The sequence below is a fragment of the Myripristis murdjan genome, chromosome 24 (assembly GCF_902150065.1).
Source record: "Myripristis murdjan chromosome 24, fMyrMur1.1, whole genome shotgun sequence".
NCBI classification, from domain to species: domain Eukaryota; kingdom Metazoa; phylum Chordata; class Actinopteri; order Holocentriformes; family Holocentridae; genus Myripristis; species Myripristis murdjan.
In genome coordinates this window covers 11,665,289-11,686,986 of record NC_044003.1, presented here as the reverse complement: position 1 = coordinate 11,686,986, position 21,698 = coordinate 11,665,289, and the positions used below count along the sequence as shown (strand labels likewise).

Below are 21,698 nucleotides of genomic sequence, written 5' to 3'. Positions count from 1 at the left end.
CCTTTTCCATATTACTGAGCTGGTATTGTATTACAAAGAAAACACCTAAGTTTCACATTAGGTGTTGAGTAAGAGCTCTGTGTTTCCCCTCCAAAACTTTTTGTGTTGCCTTCCTTGGGAGAAAACTTTCACTCCGCTGCTTGGCAAACTTTTGATCATTATTATGAATATCTCGCTCACCCGTTTCAGTTGTGTAACATCAACGACAGACTTCGATAATTATCTGGCTGAATCATTACTTTTATGCATCAACAGATGGAAAAGATGAGGTAATCTGATGTCTCGTGAACTGCTGAGCAATTGTTCTGCAGTGTGAGGGTGCTTTGATAACAAGATCAGTGTTGTTGGTTATTCAACAGGCCTCGCAAAGATACTAAAGCCTGATTTTTTTCAAACACAGCATACTTATTAGTCTATGTGCAGGTTTTCAAGTTAAGAAAATTCCACCTAGCACCGTTGTACTTTTATTTCTTTATCGTGCAGGCTAAATGGAAAGTTACTGCAGGATCACATCCAGTTGTCCTTGCCATTAATAATAAAATGAATATCATTAATGTGATATTTTGCCTGTGGAAAAATTCTTCCTGCTCGCTTCTCTGTCTTTTTGGGCTTGAACCCAGTCATCTGATTGACAGACTGTCTCCTTTACCACTAAGCCGCTCCGGCACCACACGCCCTGCTGAGTATCGCTGAGAACACTCGGGTGAAGAAAAGTGAGATGTTTTAGTTATGTGCTAGAAAAACTTACATCTACATGAGGCAAAACAGTTAACGATCCCAGCACACATGCCAGCCTGACCTCAGGCCCCGGCTTTAGCATGTAATCAGCGTGTGGGATGAGGGGGTAATTGTGTCCGAGATGATATCGAGGGCTTGGCTCCTGTAGACAGCCAAAAGAGGAAGTTTCTCTTTTGCCGTGGGTGTGTGAGTCTCTGCTCCACACACACAGACACACACTGACACACATAACAAACCACCCCTGTGATCTGTCTTGCCCACAACCTCATCATTAAAGAGAACAATCATAAGTCATGTTTAACCTCTGACTAAAACTGTGTGATTTACAGCAAACAACCCGATGCAACCGGGTCACATCCTGGCGATAACATGTATTTGGTTCTTTTACAATCTAAACAATTTCAACAACAACAACAACTTGGCCAATATGTCTAAAAAAAAAAAAAAAAAAAACATGGTTTCTGCTGATTGCTACAGAAACACAAGAGGGAGACATGAGGAACTTTGGAGACTTTAACAACAGGATAGCCCACAGAGGAACCGAAGATTTATCTCCGTTCATTAGAGGCCACACCAGACTTCAAGAGCTGTGGTTCAGAGGAGCACAGACAGGCTACGGGGGGATGGCTTGTTTTTGTTCACCAAAGTGTTTTAGTTTCATACAAATAAGGGAGCTGGCAGGAAAACAGTGAGGGATGGCGTGGTTGAGAGAGAGAGAGAGAGCGAGAGAGAGAAAAAATGAGGAGTTTGAGCAATGAAAGGGAGACAGATAATGCGAAAGAGGGTAAGCCTTTAGCCAAGAACAGGCTCTTAAAAATTAATACAGTGATCTGAATTAATCCCGAGCGCATTGAATAATTGAGAAGTGGCTTTGAGCGGAGCAGATCATACAGAGTGTGACATGACTGGGGAGGAGAGGACAAGGAAAATGACGGGCGAAGGCACGTGAGGGAAATGTGCAAAAATATCTGCTTTTCCCCCTTTCGTTCTTGACTGGCCTTTTGCTTTCCATTTGAACTAATGCACAACAAGGAGAGAGAGGGTGCAACACACACACACACACACACACACACACACACGCACACACACACACAGAGGAAGAAAGGGAGGCTTCAAATAGGAAAGCAATCTTGATAAATGTCAGCCTCTCTCTTTATTTGGACTATGTGAGCAAATATGACAAATGATATTATCTGCTCCGAGACATGAAAACAGACAGATGGACAAAAAGAAAAACACTAACAAAGAGCAAGAGAGACATAGGGACTAGGGCTGAAAAAAAAAAACATATTGTGAATATTTTTACAGACATGGCCATTTCAATACAATTTATGACTTAAAAACAAATGAAAATTTCATTTTTAGCAAAAAAACAAAAACAAAACAAAACAAAACAAAACTAAACTATTAATATGATAATTGAGAAATATCACACGAAAGGAGCTGTTGTTATGGTGAATATCAGCTCGGCAGTGACTGGTTCATAGGCACAAGGCAGTGGGCAAAGTGCCAAAGATAATCACAACAGTTGTGATTATCTACTATATTGTGATTGTGCTGGAGTCGGTGCCAAACTCACATTTGTGTTTTGTTATTTGTTATTGTTTGTTTCTTATGTCTGGAGAACATGATTTGTAGGCTAGGGCATCTGTGTAGCATCACAATTTATGATGGCCTTTTCAATAAATTTCAGTTCCGGTGATGACCTGAAGAAGATCCTGATTGGATCAAAATATTGTCTTGTGCAACAAATGCCTTGTTGTAAGTTAAGCCCATGTGCATGATGTTATGTTACCTTTGTGGTTTTCCTCCTACGCACCTGCCTCAAGACACATTTTTGATACAAGTGCACTGAGCTCCTGTGATTCAAATTCTGCCATTGGCCATATTGTGATTTTGATAATATGTTGATTAATTATTCAACCCTAATAGGAACACTTGCTGACAGTGTTTTCAGATGTAAAATGTAAATGCAACTGAGCGCTGGCTCCTTAGACGTCCAATTAAAAAAAGTCTTCTCAATTGATTGCAAGTGGAACTAGAACAGAGCCCTGGGGTTTTCCTGCAGCCAGAGGTTGACTGTTCAGAGCGAAGCTATTCAAAGTTGGAGTTTTGCCTGAAGCTGGTGGGTTCCCATAACCTAGCGCCCTGTACCCTCACACACCCGTGGACCCCTCCATTGGGAATCACTGCCAAAGGGCAGCTGTAATACACCAATTTAGAGCAAAGCTTGTTAATTTACTCCCTCAGCTCCCCCTTCCTTCCCCTCCTTCTACTGTCTTCAACCCACCCAACCCCAACCCCCTCCCCTTTTATTGCCTTTTTTGCTTCAATTCCTTCAGCTTGGCATGGCGCCAGGCCTATCTGAGAGGCCTCCCAATTGTGCTCTGAGTACCTGAGTGCACAGGCACGCACGCACGCACACACACACACTCACACACATCAAGCCCTTTCCCAGCTAATCTTTCTGAGTGTTTTCTACGTTATTAGAATTTCTTTACTAGCCAGTTATTTCATGCAGACCTCAGACACTACACAAAGTGTTGTAAAAGTTTAAATTCCAGCTACTGGCCTTGTCCCAGACTGGTGTTCATAGCTAACAGGGTGACCTTGTCGCCCACAAGCCACTCATTCCGCTCTGTGCAGAGGAACAGCCAATGAAAGAACTAATGTTTTTTGTTAGATACTCCCCTTTTGTCAACCCCGTCTTTGTCTGAAAGGGACAATAAATAATTTCAGCTGTGAAGAATCAACACTTTCAGCGTGCTAGGCCATTAAAATGATAATCAGCATGGCCGGTGGCTTTATGAGGGTCTGTTTTCCATACGCCCCCAGACAGAGTCAGAATCGGTAATACATTGAGGCGAGTGGTCTGCATGTGTGTGTGTGTGTGTGTGTGTGTGTGTGTATATGTGTGTGCATGCATATATACTGCATGAGTGTATATGTGTCAGCTCTGTTCTGAGGGTTTTAGAGTTAAACTTTCCAATTAATTGCGATCTTTATTTAAACATTTTGATACTGATTCTTAAAATCCCCAAATTGATCCAATAATCTATCATTTTTTTCAGCAGATGTGTGTAGATTTTTGCTAATTGTTATTTGTAGCACACCTCCAATCCCACAGATGTCATCTGCTGAACTACTTGCCTATGGAAACTCAGTTGACCAAATCACAGGTTTTGAATTAGAAGGTATTGTAATTCAGGTATTGTAATTGAAATATCCCTAACTGAGTTGACATGGAATCAAATCAAAATCGGAATCAAGTTAAACTGGATAAGACACAGTGTATTCAAATCTTGTGGTTCGTGGCTCAAGTTGAAAGTGAAATACCTGCCGAAAGCTGGAGCCCATCAGTTACATAATGCCACTGAGACTAATGTATCGCATTCTTAATCAGCAACAAATGGCTCACGACGAACACCGTCTGCAACCCCGGGGGTGTTACACAACGCTTTAACAATGAGCATAACAAATCAAATGAATTGTAATTGTGTTACACTATGAGGTCTCGGTATAAATAGAGAACCAGTGAGACAGCTGTCGGTGAGTGGCGGTGATAAGCCTGAACATAATCAGGCAGATGCACTGAACATGTCTGCACATGTCAGTCTATGGGAATGTATGGGCATTTTTGCAGAGGCAGGAGACGATCTGAGCAGAGTGTACTGTATGTAGAGTGTATGGGAATGTGTCTGGCTGTAAAAACTTCACTGCCTTGATTAAGTAGATCAGGTCTGTGTGTGTGTGTGTGTGTGTTTGTGTATATTTATATGGAGTGCCACTGTGACATAACTAGGTCTTGGCCTGTGAAGGGCAGCTGTTAGAGCAGGGTTAAGTAACACCAGGGAGCAACGTTCATTGCGGCCAGGAATTCTAGCACGTACACACACACACACACACACACACACACACACACACACACGTACAGTATACACACACACACACACACACACACACCTATACCTACATGCATACAAGAAGCCTAATCTCTGTTATGCAAAGACAGCCACACACAAACGCAAGAAACACACACACACACAAGCACAGACACACACACCCAGATTGTCAACGGCATGTTTACAGGTGCTATTTTGAGATCTTGGCTCTCACTCCCCCGCCATACCAAAGCTTCTCTTAGCACACATTTCAGCAGCTCGGATCCAGACCTGTCCCTCCACGTCAGATCTCCCACTGGAAAACTCCAACACAAGCCGTTATGATCTATGGCACCAAAAAAGGCTGACTGCCCCAGTGCTCAAGCTGACAAAATATTACAGCACCCAAGAATATGTTTGATTTGATTTTATTTGTGATTTATACTAAACTTTTTTAGATATTTTTTGGCATTGCTGCTCTATTCAATAGCAACACAGAGAGACAAGGTAGGGGAGAGGGGGAGGCAGACATGCAGCAAACAGCCGGGCTCGGAGTCAAACCCGGGCCACCGCGGCAAGGACCTTGCCCTGACAGATGGTGCATGCTTCGACAGGCGAGCCATTGGGGCACCCCTATACTAAACTGGTTGACCTATTTCAGAGTGAACATTACTAAAAAGGCATTAAAGCAGAACAGTTAAAAATTACTTGTTGAAATCAGCCTCTGTGTCTACATAATATGCTTATAATGAAAGGCACTGCTGTGGCCTCTGCTAATAAAAGACTACCTAAAGTGAACCAAAGATTTCCTCATGTTATGCTTGCCTGTCCTAACCTACTTCTTCCAGGGCTAATGGTTAACTGACAAAGATATGAAGTAGACTGACGTCAGTGGAAGCCTGGGAGAAAAACCCAGAAGGATTACTAGGATTTGCTCAGCAAATCTCCTCAACAAAGGTGCCCTACCTGAATGAAACCGTAGGTGTTCAAACCATGCACTGTGCAGGGGTGAAACCTAAGAGTCTCTGGGAGTGAAACAGAGAGCGAATGGGGCTCTGAAAAAGTCCCTTTACAGAGGTAGTCTTCTGAACACCTGGCCCTGCAGATCCTCTCTGGTTTCATAGGCTCTTCACTAATAACTGCAGGCAACTTCAAGCCTTTAGCTGCATTCAGACCAACTGCAGGAAAAGGCTAGAAAGAAGTAAGAAGTTGACTCAGAATCAACTTTTGCAGGAACATGATATCACGCTGTAGTGACCAATCACGCAGGCTAGTGATCAGGCTGAAGACACCCATGGGACGAACCTTGTTTACCATGTAGTATTGTAGCATGAGGGAGGACAAAGACATTACTAGGATGAGGGGACGACATGGGGAGGGCAGTTCTCTTTGTTTAATAATGTTTCATTTTAAAAAAGATGAGAGAAAAAGAACGCGAGCTGAGAGAATTAGCGAGAAAGAGAGAAAGAGAGCAGCAGTGGTCGAACGCGCTAAAGAGTGAATGAAGAGAGGGAGCGGCGGTGGCATGAACACAACAGTGAATCAGAGATATCATCATATGACATCATATATCATCATATGAGATAAGATATTGTCTAAAATTTTTGATATTGTAATATAGTTATATGGCATTAATGTTTTCCTTTTCCTGGTGTTAAAAGCCACATTACAGTAAAGGGATGTAAAGGGATGATTTTCTGAACTTACTAGACTTTTCTATTATATGCCTCTCCTGGCCTGAACATCATGTCTACATCACCAATGATTGTTTATCAAAAATCTCTTGGGTGTAAAAATCTTAAATAAAAGTATCAATACTCGTCCCTACAATATCAAGATAATATTGGTATTGAAGTAAAGTATCTGACATATTGTGATATTTGATTTTGTCCATATGGCCCAGCCCTATTTAAAAAAGCAACAGCTGGAGTCTGAAATGAAAACAGTCTCATATAAGAAAACTATAAAAGGCACAGCCCCTGCCTGAGATTTATCAGTGAACCATGTGTAACACAATACCACCAACAGCCTGGCCCTCATGCCCGAAATTCCAGGAGCAACAGCCCTGCAGGGCGACAGTGAACACGGCCTTGACTTGGTGGGACAGCACACAGCCTCCCTCTTCCCTGAAGTATATCAGATAGCCTAAATCATGACGCCTTGACAAAATACAGCCTACAGGCCCCGCTACCAGTAGGACTGGTTCTTCAATCTTTTTCGCTCTCTGACCTTCTGCACCTCCCGCCCTCTCTTTCTGTCTTCCTGTGTCCCATATGTCTTTTCAGTAACCAGATCGCTGCCTTTGAAGGTATTCTTACCCCAACTGTTCACCCCACCTCATGGCATCCCTCTAGTTATGTAATTCCCTGATCGCAGGATCAACCACCTTGGCAGCTATCGCCAACCTGACCCAGGAGACAGGCGGATCCCTGACAGGTTTGCATAACAAAAGGCAGATAGGGCCATGCACACTGTGGATCTGATCCTTATGAAAAAAGAACTTAAGTAATCCTATAATGAAGTTTTGATGGATGATACCTAAATATCACAGCTAAATCTCAAAATATTAGACATGCAGCACCACATGAAATAATAAGGTAACTGTAAACTTATGGTGTATTACTGATTTTTCATGGCTGGGGTAATGTATACAAAGCAGTTCTTGCAGGGATTTGCATTTTTTATAGTCCATGATTATTGAATCGTTTTGTTTACACTGATCCCTAGTCCAATTAATGGATTAGCTGCTGTTCAGTAAAGTGTCTTACGTAATTGTATCACTCTCTGAGCGTCTTAAAGGGGGTTGCGTCACTTAAAAATAGGCTACTGTGTTTCCAGACAAACCGGTTACAAAGTTGCCATTTTTGTTTGCTCTAATTACAGCCATGTGACTATGCCAGGAGCCTCAGAGAAATACTGTGCATACATGCTCATCAAGCAGGGGCTTCACGTTAAAAAAGGAACGCCAAGCTCCCTGCACGTAATATAGCCAACCTTACCCGACCTTATAAAATTATACTGACCAAATTTCTGGGGACTATCGGAGTAATGAGTGGTGTCACATTACAATTTTAGTCAATTATATAGATTATTAGACCTGCTGGAGGTCACAAAAACAATGGTCTCAATGGTTTTGGAATCGATGGTCTTGAATGCTCCCCTGATATAATTTGTTTAAAGACAAAGGCTTTTGCAAATAATTTTTGGCCATTTTCATTTAATGTGTGATCCGCATTACAGTGCCTGAAAAAAAAAAAAAAATCGAGATCAAATTGCAATGCATGCCGTACCTTACCTCACCTTATAAGCATTAATACAATGTCTGTGTGTGAGTGCGAGCGCGCGGGGACAGTCGGGGGGGTTACAAGCCACATGCTTCTTGTTTTTGTTTTGATGGAGGAAGGCGGGGGGTTACTCTTACCTTCCATCCTGCAGAGCTGTTGCTGTCGCCTTTGTCTTTGAAGTAAGGGACGCATCGCACCATCCAGTCGTAAATCTGCGAAAGTGTCAGTCTCTTGTCCGGCGTGCTCTCTATGGCTTTGGTTATCAGGTCGGCATAGGAGAGATTCCCCCAGGCATTCCGGCGAGATGATGCTTTCCTTGGGGTCTGCTGGGTCCCCAGTCCGCCGGTGGTCAGGGCGCCAGATGTGGCCGTCGGAGAGTGCGAGGAGAGCGGGGAGCCTCCGTTCTCCAGGCCGGGGGAGGAGAGCGCTCCATCGGCCACGGGGCTGTTGCTGCTCTGGTCCTCTGTCGCCACGCCTGAGCCATTGACAGTGATGGCCGCAGAGGTGGCGTTGTCCTCTTCATCATCCTCCTCCTCGGGTATAATATCTGGGTCACTGCTGTCCGGTTTCACCGCGCTGGAGTCTGGTCGTGGCAGCGGCCAGGTGCAGGATCTCGGCCGTTTCTGAGGCTCGAAGTCCGGGTCGATCGCCACGTCCAAGTCCGGGAGAGGGTCGGGGAGCGGAGCGTCAGCCATCTCCTCCTCCACAGTCACAATCTCGTCCCCGCTGCCAGGCGATAAAGTTATAAGACAAGATATGAAGAACTGTCAAAGTCGCGTCCCATGAATGCGCGCCCCCGTCCTTTGTTGCTATTCCAGACCAGCGTAGTCCCCAAAGGGCCACAAGCAACTCAGTTATTTACCCCTGTTGAGGACAAAAATAACCAACACACTCGGTTAGGTCCAAGTTCAAATTCAGACTGTTGCGCTGAAAATGTATAAGCTGTATGTATAAGTCGCGTCTGTGGGTTTAATAGCAAGCCCTTTAAAGCATCTACAATAGCGCATAAAATGACCAAAAGTTTGAATTCAGCATATCTGCCTGTCTGAGCTCAGTACGGTAATGCAGTCTCTCTAACACAGACACTACTTGCTCATCAATAGTGAAGCTCAGCCCAAAATCCCGTCCTGGCGCAAGGAAGCTGAATCCACCTACTGGATATGAATGGCTCAGGAGAAAGTGCTCAAAGCTCACCACAGTGGGAATAAATCCTCTGAAGACCTGTGCGCCTTAGATGAAATACCTTGCACGGTCAGTCACTTGCGCTCCGTGGCACCAAAAAGGTAAAAAAAATAAAATAAAAGACTAAATCCTGGATAGTCCACAGCTACTTTCAGATGCCATCTTGACTGGTTCTCTTGCACTCTGAGTGCTCTGTGCCGTACGGGCTGATAGGATGTATGCAGGGGAAGTCGGTGTCGATGTGGAATAAGACTGCCACCTCACTCTGGGTTGATACTGTATCTCGCTGCTGCACACACACTCACACACACGCACTCACACATAAACACACTTGCACACACGCATATACACACACGCATGCAAGTCGATCAAGGGCCAGCCCCCTGGATCCTGTGTATGGGATCGCCTTTTAAAGAGACACGGTCCTGGAGGACGGTGCGGGCTGGCCAGGGTGTGCGCAGGGTGACGTGCAGCGACCAGAACACGTCCCGACATGTCAGTTGGCAGGGAGATAGAAAGGCACATGTTAATATTTACACCACATTGCGTCAAACAGAGGAAAACTCTTCTCAGTGAACCCCTTCATTCATTTGCGCGTACTTTGTCGATATCGCAGCAAAACTTGACTGTAAATCGCTATTCAAGTTTTCTTTTGTTCATATGTGTCCAAGTTCAATTACAGGGTACCTGTTGGCACCAATTAAACACCGAAACGGCCCCCTTCAGACTCCCACTTTGATATAAAACGCAACATATTTAACATAGCAATAAAACTTCTATCTTTTATTGTTGCCTTAGTGAAGCAGAAGTTGCCCTTAGAATATGTTTTAGAGGGATACGCCATACTATATGATGTAATATCACAACCAAACTATATGTAACTACCATAATGTATGATCAGGTCCTTGTAAACTCAACTTACTGAGTACAACAGGCATAATTCATGTCCCGATTGAAATACTGTAGTGATGCAATAGGTGGCTAAGATCCCAGTAGCCTCACTATTGATCAGTACATAGCCTATTCACATGTCTGTATATTATTATGATAGGAACATAGGTAATTTTTTTTTTTTTCATGTGTGCAGGTGTGTGTCTGATTCTTTCCCTATATACAACATAATAAAATATCTATAAATACAGGATTTGCAAGATGAAACGCTATTTTTTACTTTCAACCTCCGTCACATATTTTTTTTTTTCGGTCCCCCTCCCGTCTGCTTGTTGAGTCTGTGGGAAGGTGGATTGCACCTTTAATCGCCGAGCGAGGGTGTCAATCACGCCTGTCAAATGAGCACAGGCCACGCCCCCTTCTGCCCGATCTACCTCGGCCAGCATGACGTCATCCCGTTTATTAGCCAGAGATAAGGGGCAGAAATCCTAGACGGTTCTCCATCCTGTAAGTGATGCGCTGGACCCTCCTCCTCCTCCTCTTCCTCCACCTCCTCCTCCTCCACCTTCCTGACAGAATCAAAACATCCTCGTCCACGTCTTCTTTGTTCCACCGAGGGCAGCCCGCGTTGCAAGGTGCACGTCCAGATGCGCGTTCTCGCCGTTTCTGTGCAGGAATGCGCGGGCACAGCCATCCCTAACAAAGTGCCATTTTTTTTTTTTATTCCTATCGAGCCTTATTGTGTGTCTCTGTGGTGCACAGTTGTGAGTATATTCTGACCTTATCTGTGGTTATGATCTTTTTGTTTGGTCTCTTTGATGTATCACTTTCACAACAGTTTGTTTTGCTGTCATAAAGCCTGTGGTGGTACAGTATCCTAAATTTATTGAGATCACTATAATTCTTTGCAAGGACCGTGTCAAATCCTCACTTAGGAAACAGGTAATTAATAACATGTCCAAATTAAGTCTTTACATGCACTATAATTAATTTGGAGAAAAATAAATATGTATAAAGTCTGTATAGATATGTTTCTATTGGACCACTATGTTTACATCTAAACCACTTAAGAAACAGCTCTAATAAAAGAGGATGAACACTATTGTTTAACTCAGTTCACTGTCACACATAGCATTTAACCACAAATGAACTCCACATTCTCATTCACAGCAACAGTCTGGAGTCTGTACTCTACAGGATTACAATATACAGTTGGTTCACTCTACATTACAGACACAGTGTGCTGTTTGTTCCCCCTATATCAAAGAGAATTCCTGATGCAGCAGTTTGACTCCTGCAGAGAACTATAGAGTTAACTGCTCACTGAATGCAGAGGGAGGATGTGTGTGTGTGTGTGCGTGTGTGTATGTGTGCGTGTGTGTATGTGTGCAATGATGCATAGCCAGGCAATGAGGCAGAGACGCTGCTTTTTGTATCCTTAAATGGCTTTACGCCACGCTACATCTCTATAATGTCCTCATGCACAAATATGAATTGGTTTCAGTTGGTTCAGATAAAGCATTCAAAGTGTGCATGTGTGTGTGTGTGTGTGTGTGTGTGTGTGTGTGTGTGTGCTTGGCGGGATGGGTGATCATTCAGTAAAAGGTGGATTTGTCTCACTCACATTACCTCTGATGACCTCCACATATTGTCTAATTGGTATTATGCAACTTTGTATACATCAACAGCATTGGAAATGCTTGGCTTAAAGCTTGCCATTTGCTTTCCTTTGGGCACCGATGTGCATATACATATTTCAACCAATAGACAATTAGGCAAATGACTCATTTTTGCCACTAAGTCAAATCAAATCAAAGCTCATAACTCTGCCTTGTTAGGTCATGGCAGAGTTATATGATTTGATATTTCTCTTCCTGACAATCAGGCCATTTTAAAAGTACTTGCACCTGCACATTATACAAGTCACCTTTACCTTAAATGCCCCTCTGAGGGCGATAGTAGGATTGCACTAGAGCATGTGAGCATGTGCACATATACCCGCACACAAACACAAATGCAAACACACGCAACCCCTACCAAAAACAATTGTGTAATTCTTCCTGCCTGCTTCTATCATTCCCACACTCTCCCCCAACATCTCATAACCTCTTTAAGGTGAAGGAGTCATGTGGAATGAAGCTGGGATAATCCAGTGGCCTCTGACCCTGATTGGATAACTGCATCAGGACCGTTATTGAAGTCTGTATCCAATAATGCATATCTGCCTGCTGCTGTTTCAGACTTCCCCTATATTCTTACTCGACCATATAACGCTCCAAATCGACATAACCTGAACATCTAAGACAACAGGAAATCACAAGGGTCAAAACCAAAGCTCCAACATACAAAATAAAACAAATATTCCTGTGGCCTTAATTAAAAAATGAATAAGAATGGGAGAAATGGTATATATTTTTTGCCGCCCATGCCCCACCTCCCTACCCCCTCATGGTGGATTCTTATCCCCATCAGCAGCAGGTATCGGGGCTGTAGTCCAGAGGGGATGGAGACTGCGACCACCCCTCTGTGCCAGCGTGAATCATCCAATTAAGACGCTCACAAAGGAGGGCGGCCATGTCTGTTTGTGTCTGATGTTTCCCCAAACAGCGTAATGCTCTGATTGGATTAGGGGCCTCGGAATAGAGCAGGATTGATTTTTCTTTAATTGAGAGTTATGGCAGGACAGACTGGGGCCTCGCTGCTAACAAGCTCACACACACTTTTAATTGACGCACCTCATGCACGTACATCTGTGCATGCACCTGTGCAAACACACAAACACCCCCCCACACACACAAACACACACACACACACAGTGGCTTTTGAGCAATGCGCTGTCCACTGGATCTTATTAGGTAACATATTTACTTTAGGGCTTCCTTTCATGACACTGTCTGCTTGGGACACTTGATGCAAGTATCTTACATAATGTACAACAATAGCAGATTGCAACACTGCCTTTGCAACACCATGAAAAAACAAAACAACAAACAAATAACACTCTCAGTATTTTACATGCCAGTATCTCAAATACCTCAAGGAACATAAAAATGCACAAAAACTGCAACATCCCATTAGAAACAAGTTAGTAAGATATGTGCAAAAAAATCTGAAATCCTGGGAAAAGTATAAAAACAAATCACACACCTGCTCAGCACATTTCATTCCTCTGAGAATCTTGGAATGGCATTTGGTTTTGTAGGTGCAGGTTCCTGTTCTGACTGGCTGTCAGGCTGGGTCGGTCCATGCTGGGCAGGCACTGTGATGCACTAGGATGACCTCATCCTTAGATGGACGCAATAACAAACCTTATAGCAATCTCTTACCCTCTGCTGCCACCTACAGGCACAGAGGCAGAACTCTACTTCAAAACGCTTGACGCTATAAAAATCTGTCCTCATGTGCCCCATCCATTATTATCTTGGATAAAGGGGGGAAACACATTGAAAGTGTTTGCCAACCCGAGAGTTATGTTACCCACAATCCTTCAAGCCCATAATTTGTTTTCATGCTGTGTGCAATTTTGAAGAGTAGGCTATGTGTTACTTTTTCATATTTCCTTTCGGAGCAACATTCAAACAGTTTCCCATGATTTGCACTAAATGTTAGAGAAAGGATAAACATATTTACCTGTATGCCACTCTCAAAACTTGACCAGTGCAATTAGTTCAAAATGTAAAGTCACTTCTGTGTAGCTCAAATGGTCAAGGCCACCTGGGTGAAGACCGAGGGTATGTATGGATGTATATCATAAGTTTTGAGCAAACTGCATATTTGTTTTATTTTGGACTCATTTGCTTCTGTCATTTGTTGCTGCCCATCTTTGCCAGGACTCTCTTAAAAAGTTACTTTAAATCTCTGTGGGACTGTCTTGGTAAAACAAAGGCTAAATGAAAAATCTATAAAAATGTATCCCACCCAACAGCTGCTGTGCCAACAGAGAGACTCCTCAATGTTGAATTTCTGTCTGAGTTCCCTGTCATTCACCGCAGTCTTGTGGTTTAGTAATGGAATATAGGAAATGGAAAACGGTTTCAAAGGGTTGAGTAATATTACAGGGTATGAGTGTATTGTTTTATCCTGCAGAATTACACAACAGAGGGGAATGATGCAAATTCAAGTCTGACATGCTGAAATGCTACTAATGAACAAACAGCTTTAACTCCTATCCTTCCCTTCATTATGTGCTTAATTTAAATTTGGATATCTGCATTAAGTACAATTCCTGCAGTGAAATAATTTTCCTCCACAGAAACATTTATTCAGTTAAACATTTATTAAGTGCTCGGATAAATATAATATACAACATTTAATACTTGTAAAGGGTTGTTTACAGTTGAGATTTTATTCCCTTCACTCATTAACATATTGCAAATTAGTCACTAGGCAGCCTCCTTTTGTCCCATTGCAACTAGACTGAGAATATTTGACTTTTTGTGTATTCAGCCACTAGAGGGCAGTAGTCATCTACTTGGCAAGAGTCCTGCTCCCATTCTCCATTCTCTGCCTGAGGTAAGCACCTGTTTGCCTTGTGGTTAACAGATGTTGGAGAGCTTCCCATTTTCTGCAAAACCAATATGTATCCAAAAAGCCCACAAGGGGGAGAGAGCACACCTTGGAGAAACAGACTGAAAAGGTAAAAAAAAAAATAAATAAAAAATGTGATGCCAGGATGAAGAGAAGTCAGATCCAGAGGAAAACAGGTATCCACCAATATATACATTAAATCATATAGTTCAGGAAATTTAACAAAGGATTTATTTTTTATGGATATCTAATTTCCACTGGATCCATTGGACTGCAGCCTCTACCAGCATTACTTATTATTCATTTTTTGGTCTGACACTAAAAGCCTGCTTGGCTTTATTTCCCCCATTTGAATTCCATATGTTCACAGTGTCCACTTTCACAAAAACAGGAACTTGCCCAGATCCCATGTCAGTAGTTAGTGAGGTATATAAGATGTGGCAACAAGGGACGGATGTTAGGTGTTTATGTGTCTCTTGCTGTCACTGCGGTCTCCCTCCACCCAGTACGTCTCCGTCTGCATCTCCGTCAGCCTGGAGACGGTCCTCTGGAAGGCAAAGATCTCCTCCTCGGCTGTGAACAGACTCAGACGCTCTCCTGCATCCTGAAGAGACAAACAACATACCGGCGTCCTGAAGTATGATCAAGTCATCATGTGTATCTTCTTAAAAATCCACAAACTGGAATTTACTTAAATAAAGTCTGTAGAGGAACTGACCCATGACAATATGGATTCCAGTTTAATTTTTCATTTTGAGTCTACTTTAAGTGTTCAAAAACAAATCAATGCCCTGATCATGGATACTTTCCAATAAATGCAATGCACTTTGACTTTACAACCGGACTCGGCCAGCCTCTGGCATTTGTCACCTTTAGTTAGCTGCAGACCAAAAATAAAACACACAAACACTTGTGTATTGTCCAAGCCATGTGATTTAAATTCTTTGTAACCCAATACTACAAATGCAGCAGTAAGTTTCACAGCTCTGTAGCACAAACAGAAATCCCCTTGCACACCTGGGGAAAGACTCAGCGACAGGTCTGTGGGTAGAACAGATAATCTAGATTAAAACGATCAGATACCTTCACATGTCCTCACTGGTGCATTTGAGCAAGTGAAGCCATTTTCGGACTGGAGACCCCATAGCACAAAATGATAATAAATCCGCATGCGGCTGATTGGCTGTTTGGATGAACGACGTCACGATTATTTTGCTAGGCTGTGAGATTTCTGACTTTCAAAACTCATTTTCTGGCCTGTAATCTGTTCTGGATTACAGGCTCCCACCTCTCTGCCCCCCTGAAATGATTGATCAGTCGTTGGTGGGACTCATTTCATCCGCCGAGTGGCACAGCAGTGATGTTACCCTGGTTTGCATGGTGGTACGTTACCTTTTCAACTAGATGTTTCTGTCAGATCTCTGCTCTAATTAGCTGTCCTATTCTTCTCTGTCGCCACCTCGCACTGTGCCAGACACCTGTTGATGTTGTTGTAATTCCCTAATAGGCACTAAAACAAATGGTAGGCAGCGTGGTGCCCCTGCATCGCCTGGGTGTTTTCTGAGCTGTGATGAAGAGGAATCAATGATGTGATTTTGCAAATACGTGTTATTATAATCCTTGTATTTATTTCTTTTTCCATCCTTCTTTTTTTTTTTTTTTTACATTTTATTTTTCTTATTTGGAAACTGCATTTTTTCCTTTCCTTTTTTTACAGATCTTAAACATATTTCTTGTGGTAAGAGTGTGCTCTATTTACACACGTGCATTTTTTGTTATTGCATTTTACTTCTGCTTTTGTTGGTATTATTATATGCAAAAATAAAGAACTAAAGAAGTAGATTTCATTTTTTTTGGAGGGGTGGGGAAATGTGGTTCCCATTTTTTTCTGGTGTTTACTGTAATGTCAAGCTGATAGCTGCCTTTTTTTGAATATCAAATATCGGTGTGTCCATGTCTTCCCTCTACAATATTAAAGAGACTATTCTATAACTCTTAAAAAAAAATAATGATGATGACTGTTGGATGGTATCTCTTATCTTTTTGTTCTGCATTCACAATATTCTCTTTGTTCATTTTATTTATTCCAACATTTCACTAAAAAGGGATTTTACCCTAGAACTAGTTTTCTTGTTTATGTTTTGCATGATAATTTTAAGATTTAAAGATACTGAAATAATAATAATAAATATGGCAAAATATCCACTTAGAAAATAAATACTGCAATCAGTATCTGCGTTAAGTACCAATTTATAATGATTGTTGTATAATTAGATTATTAATTAGACTAAACACTTTATAAATCATTATTAAACAATTATAAACACCATTTTCATACACTGATGCAGGCTCACTATTTGGCAAGATCAAGTAAAATAAGCTAAGAAACTGGCAAGATCTGGGATTTAACAGAGCAGATGCAGTGCAGCAAAAACTCGAGCTTGCCAAATAGTGAGCCTGCATCGATGCGTGTGAACTATAACTGTTTATTAACCATTTATAAAGTGTTTACAACCTAGGTGATGATCTAATTATGAACCAGTCATGAACCCTCTGTAAGTGTAGTGTCTTTGTGAAGTGGGACAGAGAAGGGGAGTGTGGTCTTCACCCCGCTGAGGCCCAGGTCGTCCAGCAGCTGGCGGTCCCTCTCATCTTCCCCTCCGGAGTGGACGAAGAGCCGCTCGAGAGGAGCCGCCGCCAGCAGCACCACCCTCACCTGGGACGTGGACGGCCAAGAGGGACACATCAGACACAGGAACTTCAACTTGTCTGTAGAATTTACACTTTTTTTTTTACCCTGATCTAATTTTCATTGTTATTTACTGAGATTATTGCTTGTACATTATGATTATGATTATGATTATAATTATTATTATTATTGCCTTGTCTTTACCCAATCAAATTTACTCTTTGGGACAATAAAAAAATAACTGATTAAATTAAACTGAAACTGAAGATGACTGAGCTTCAAAAACCAGCTGCAAAATGCATTGTAATATTACTAAACAAGTATTAACAGTAACAATCAGTGTAACAAATGACTGTTTTCATTTTGAGTGGAATTGTTACTATTACCATTAAACTAATTGTGAAGTAAAAGATTTGTCATTTCTGTTTGCACTTTTCAAATATTACAGTGAAAGTCAATCATTCAAAAACTCAAGTGAAGAAGTAATATTTCAATGTGTTGTAAACATGAGGTTGTAAAAAAAAAAAAAAAAAGTAATGTACAGGGTTCCCAATTGACTTTTCTTTTTTTATGACATATAAAAGTTACATGGTGTTTTTTTTTCCTTGACTGAAGATTTTAAACACACTTCAGATTCAGAGGCCTTATTAAAGTTTATATTCTGTTTTACTCTGCAGCAGAAGTGAAGATAATGTGAACAGTGAAAGATAAAGATTACATTTGGTGAAAAACTAGTCAGACCAACAGCTTGTTTTAATTTGAGGCTGATTAAAATCTTGCGTGGACTTTTCCATGATCTTCCACACATTCCACGACTGCCCTGAACGCAGCAGGTTGCATAACAAATCACACACACACACACACACACATGGCAGTCGGCTGGTCACCTTGTTGTCGTAGAAGTTGTCTATGAGCGTGATGAAGCGCCGGGCCTGGTCCTTCAGGGTGAGCGTCAGCATGGGGACGTGGCGGATGAACACCGTGTCGAAGACCCGCGCCATTTCCAGGTAGTCACCAGCACCCAGAGGCTGGAAAAGAGCCGAGGACGTGAGAGACTGTTGAGTCACCTGGAGCAGCTTCAACTAACCCAGCACAGCAAAACAACGTGAAGAGCCAACTGTTTCAGAGCAGCACACGCACATACAGCATCTGCCACTCAGAAACACACCTGCACTGAGCCAACACACACACATACACACTGTAAGCCGCAATGAAAACAACATTTTTAAGGCCTTGCTAACAGGATGTTGGCGTGGGACACAACACAGAAAGGCATCTTTGTAAAATTGTAAAAGAACAAAAAGATCAATTAGTAAGGAAGAGAAAAGCAACTTTATTTTGATGAGAGAGGTGCAGTTGTTTTTGTTTTTATTGGTCACCGATGTGTGTGTCTTATTTGTTCCTATCCACTGCTTAAGCTTGATGTCACTGTAAAAGATACATGGCTTTCAAGGAAAAATAAATAATGGGACTAAATAAATAAATAAATAAATAAATAAATAAATTCTTTTTCATTTAAATAGGTGAATATCCTGGCACTGAAAATTAGCTAACAGGTTAAAAAAGTAATTTTTTTGTGCCTTCATATGTGCACATGTGCTGTAGAATATTGCACTCTGCGTATTTGATGTGCAGGAAAATGCGAGTCATCAAAGACAAATGATCTGTGGCTGTCATTTTTAGTTTGTGTTCTTGTTTCCTCACCATTCAGGAGGTGCTCTCTCAAAATCACATTTCATACGAACATATTAATATTGTATGGACTGAAGGGTGGGAGCTCTGGAGCCCAGATTCCTTTTAAAAACTCGTCACTGTGCATCAGACCTTAGAGTTTACACACATGGTAGGTTCATACTTCTGTACCGCACGTTTCATTGGGGCAGAAGCATTCACATGGAGCAAGAAATCGTCAATAGACTCGCTTTTTGACATTGAGCGGAGAATAGGACTGAGCTGAAGGGGAGACGATGCAGTCTAAAAGCAAAAGGTTGGACAATGAGCGCATGGAGGAGGGAAAAAAGAGCGGGAGATGGACAGCAAAAGACACAAAAACAAGCAAAGAGGGGAATGAAAAGGGGATAAAAACAAGGGAGAGACCAGGAGGGTGAAATTCTCAGTGTTGTATCTGCGTTTCTGAAAGAATATCTACCAATAAGCATGCATGTATGTGTGTGAACTCTTTGAAATGCAGAATTATCCTCACATGTATGGACAGGTAATGGTTTCCATACAGGTACATGCATGTCTTTGTCTGCTGGCGCACAAAAACAAACTGTGAAAGATACTCACTCGACTGCACAGCTCGTCGAAGGTGCAGTCGGCGATGGAGCCGCAGGTCTTTTCCAGAGTCACTTCCCTGCCCTGCACCGTGAGCACCTGAGGACCTGTAACTATGGAAACGCACACCTGTTAATATGAGTGATGCTCAGTCGTACCACTGAGCATCACTTGTATTGTCACATGTACAGTTAAATCAGTATCAGACAGATAAGAGGTAACCTGACTTCTTCAGGCCCTGTAGACAGTTCTGTTGTTTCCGCCACGTCAAAAAGGAAAATTAAAACTTGCAGCAGCCACAGGTAAATGATAATAATAATAATACTGTAAATTATAATATTGTAAATTTACCAATTTACAATGAGATACGGCCAAAACGGGCAGTTTTGTGCAGGACACCGGTCAAATTTACATTCAAATATACAAACGCTGCTTTGAATTACCATGAGTTATTTAACTTCTGTTTAAATTGTGTTTTATGTATCTACAGGTCAACTAATAACAACTAAAAAGTTTTTTTTTTTTTTTTTGTTAATCAAGGTTAGTCTTTTTTCATTGGTTAATCCAAGTTTCCAAATTAATCCAAGTTTAATCCAAGTGTATACTGGAGCACCAGGGGCACATGGATGATTTTGGATTCATGACATGAAGGACCAAACCAGTGATTGTGAATGTTTGGCCTGTTTATACTACAATTATCCCACTTGTGACATCGCAACAAACCCTTCTGAAAAAATCACGCAGGGGTGCTAAAGATTTCACATCATCTAATCAAAATCCCTCAAATCACATTTGAAATTTTGGCTGAAACACCCACCTTGTAGTGCCCTGCTTCTTTGGCTAACAGAGTCAACAACATTAACAAACCACAGAACTGACAGCTGGCTGTGGAAATCAAACGTTTCACTGGGGACTATTTTCCCTGGCGGAGGAAGCGTTTCACTCCACCCAATTTCGAGTCATCAAAACACGACAGTGCTGCTGCTTTTAGGAAAACCAATGTGGAGGACTTTATTACGGTGATGGAATACAGGTGTGAAGAAAGTTTGAAGTCTCTGAAAGTTCATTTTCATATTTTAGTGGAAATGAATGGAAAGCAATGGGTGGATAAAAGTTAGGGAAAATTAGATTATATACATATCTCTCTATATATACAATGATACACTGGAGTTCTCAAATGCAGCTGCTTGCTTTGGGAAAAGATGAGCAGAAACATGAAGGGTATACATTTTGTAGATAATAGGCTAAATATGCAAAATCACTTGTATGGTCCTTTAATGAGTGAATCTATCAGGCAGATCGTCTTCTAATAACTTGGATTATTAATTTAACTTCCATACCAGTCTTTTGTCTCAAAGCTAGCTCATCAAACAGTGTGTCCATGAAGGCCTCTGCACCAGGATCGCTTGTGCTGCACAAGACACACACACACACACACACGCACACGCACACGCACACACACACACACACACACACACACACACACACACACACACAGGCAGCGAGAGAGAGAGAGAGAGGGGAAATAAAAGAATATGAAATTAATAATGCTGAAGTGGCCACATCAAACGGTGGAAGTGATGAGACCGAGGGAGGGGGGTACTTAGCTTTTCACTCCATCAGTAAAGAACAGGATGTTAGGCTCTAAACACAAGCATTAGCCTGTGAATGCTCGTCAAAATGAGACTGTAAAGTGTGTGTGTGTTTATGTGTGCGCCTGCGTGTGTGTTTTAACTCCAGGTAAAAGGGTGTGATGTGCTCTATTTACATACACTGAAAAGACGAAGGCACTTGAAAGCTCCAGCGCAGCAATGAGCAACGGCAGCGTTATTCATACTGTGTGTGTATGTGTGTGTGTGCGGGTGTATGTGTGTCTAATGGCGTATATGCAGCGAGGAAAATAGAAAACTAGCTTTTTAAGCTCAACCATTTGCTCATACTCTATTGATTCCTCTTTCATTCTTTTCATGTGTCTCTCAAGGTAATGTAGGTCTTTATAAATCTCACAGTCTGCTTCTGCCCATTTATCCATCTGTTTGCCTTCTGTTTCTGTCTTTAAACAAAATCAAACTAGTGCATATGCACAACCAATTTCTAAGTGTGTGTGTGTAAGTATATGAGCTTGATTGTTTGTGTATGGGCTGCAGATGCAGGCTCATGTTCACCTTTTATCATATCACAACCTCAAAACTGCACCAGACCACAAAAACTGGAGCAAAAGGGACTAAT

General features: G+C 41.9%; 2 protein-coding genes across 7 annotated transcripts in view; both read right to left on the bottom strand.

Annotated features, from left to right (window-relative positions):
• Window positions 1-9,429, bottom strand: part of foxo3b (forkhead box O3b) — a 52,255-nt gene extending 42,826 nt beyond the window's left edge. Inside the window, exons 1-2 of one of the 5 annotated variants that reach the window (XM_030047158.1) lie at window positions 9,059-9,429; window positions 8,041-8,767 (exon numbers count right to left, since the gene is read on the bottom strand). In XM_030047158.1, coding sequence (XP_029903018.1) covers window positions 8,041-8,598 — 558 coding nt within the window. In that variant the 5' untranslated portion in view covers window positions 8,599-8,767; window positions 9,059-9,429. The other 4 variants (XM_030047157.1, XM_030047159.1, XM_030047161.1 and 1 more) reach the window with 4 other exon arrangements.
• Window positions 9,430-14,224: 4,795 nt separating this feature from the next.
• The window catches only part of afg1lb (AFG1 like ATPase b), a 34,990-nt gene continuing 27,516 nt past the window's right edge, over window positions 14,225-21,698 (bottom strand). For both annotated transcript variants that reach the window (XM_030047897.1, XM_030047896.1), the window contains exons 9-13: window positions 20,810-20,880; window positions 19,482-19,582; window positions 18,080-18,220; window positions 17,112-17,219; window positions 14,225-15,107 (exon numbers count right to left, since the gene is read on the bottom strand). In XM_030047897.1, coding sequence (XP_029903757.1) covers window positions 14,961-15,107; window positions 17,112-17,219; window positions 18,080-18,220; window positions 19,482-19,582; window positions 20,810-20,880 — 568 coding nt within the window. In that variant the 3' untranslated portion in view covers window positions 14,225-14,960. The remainder of the gene's footprint in view (window positions 15,108-17,111; window positions 17,220-18,079; window positions 18,221-19,481; window positions 19,583-20,809; window positions 20,881-21,698) is intronic.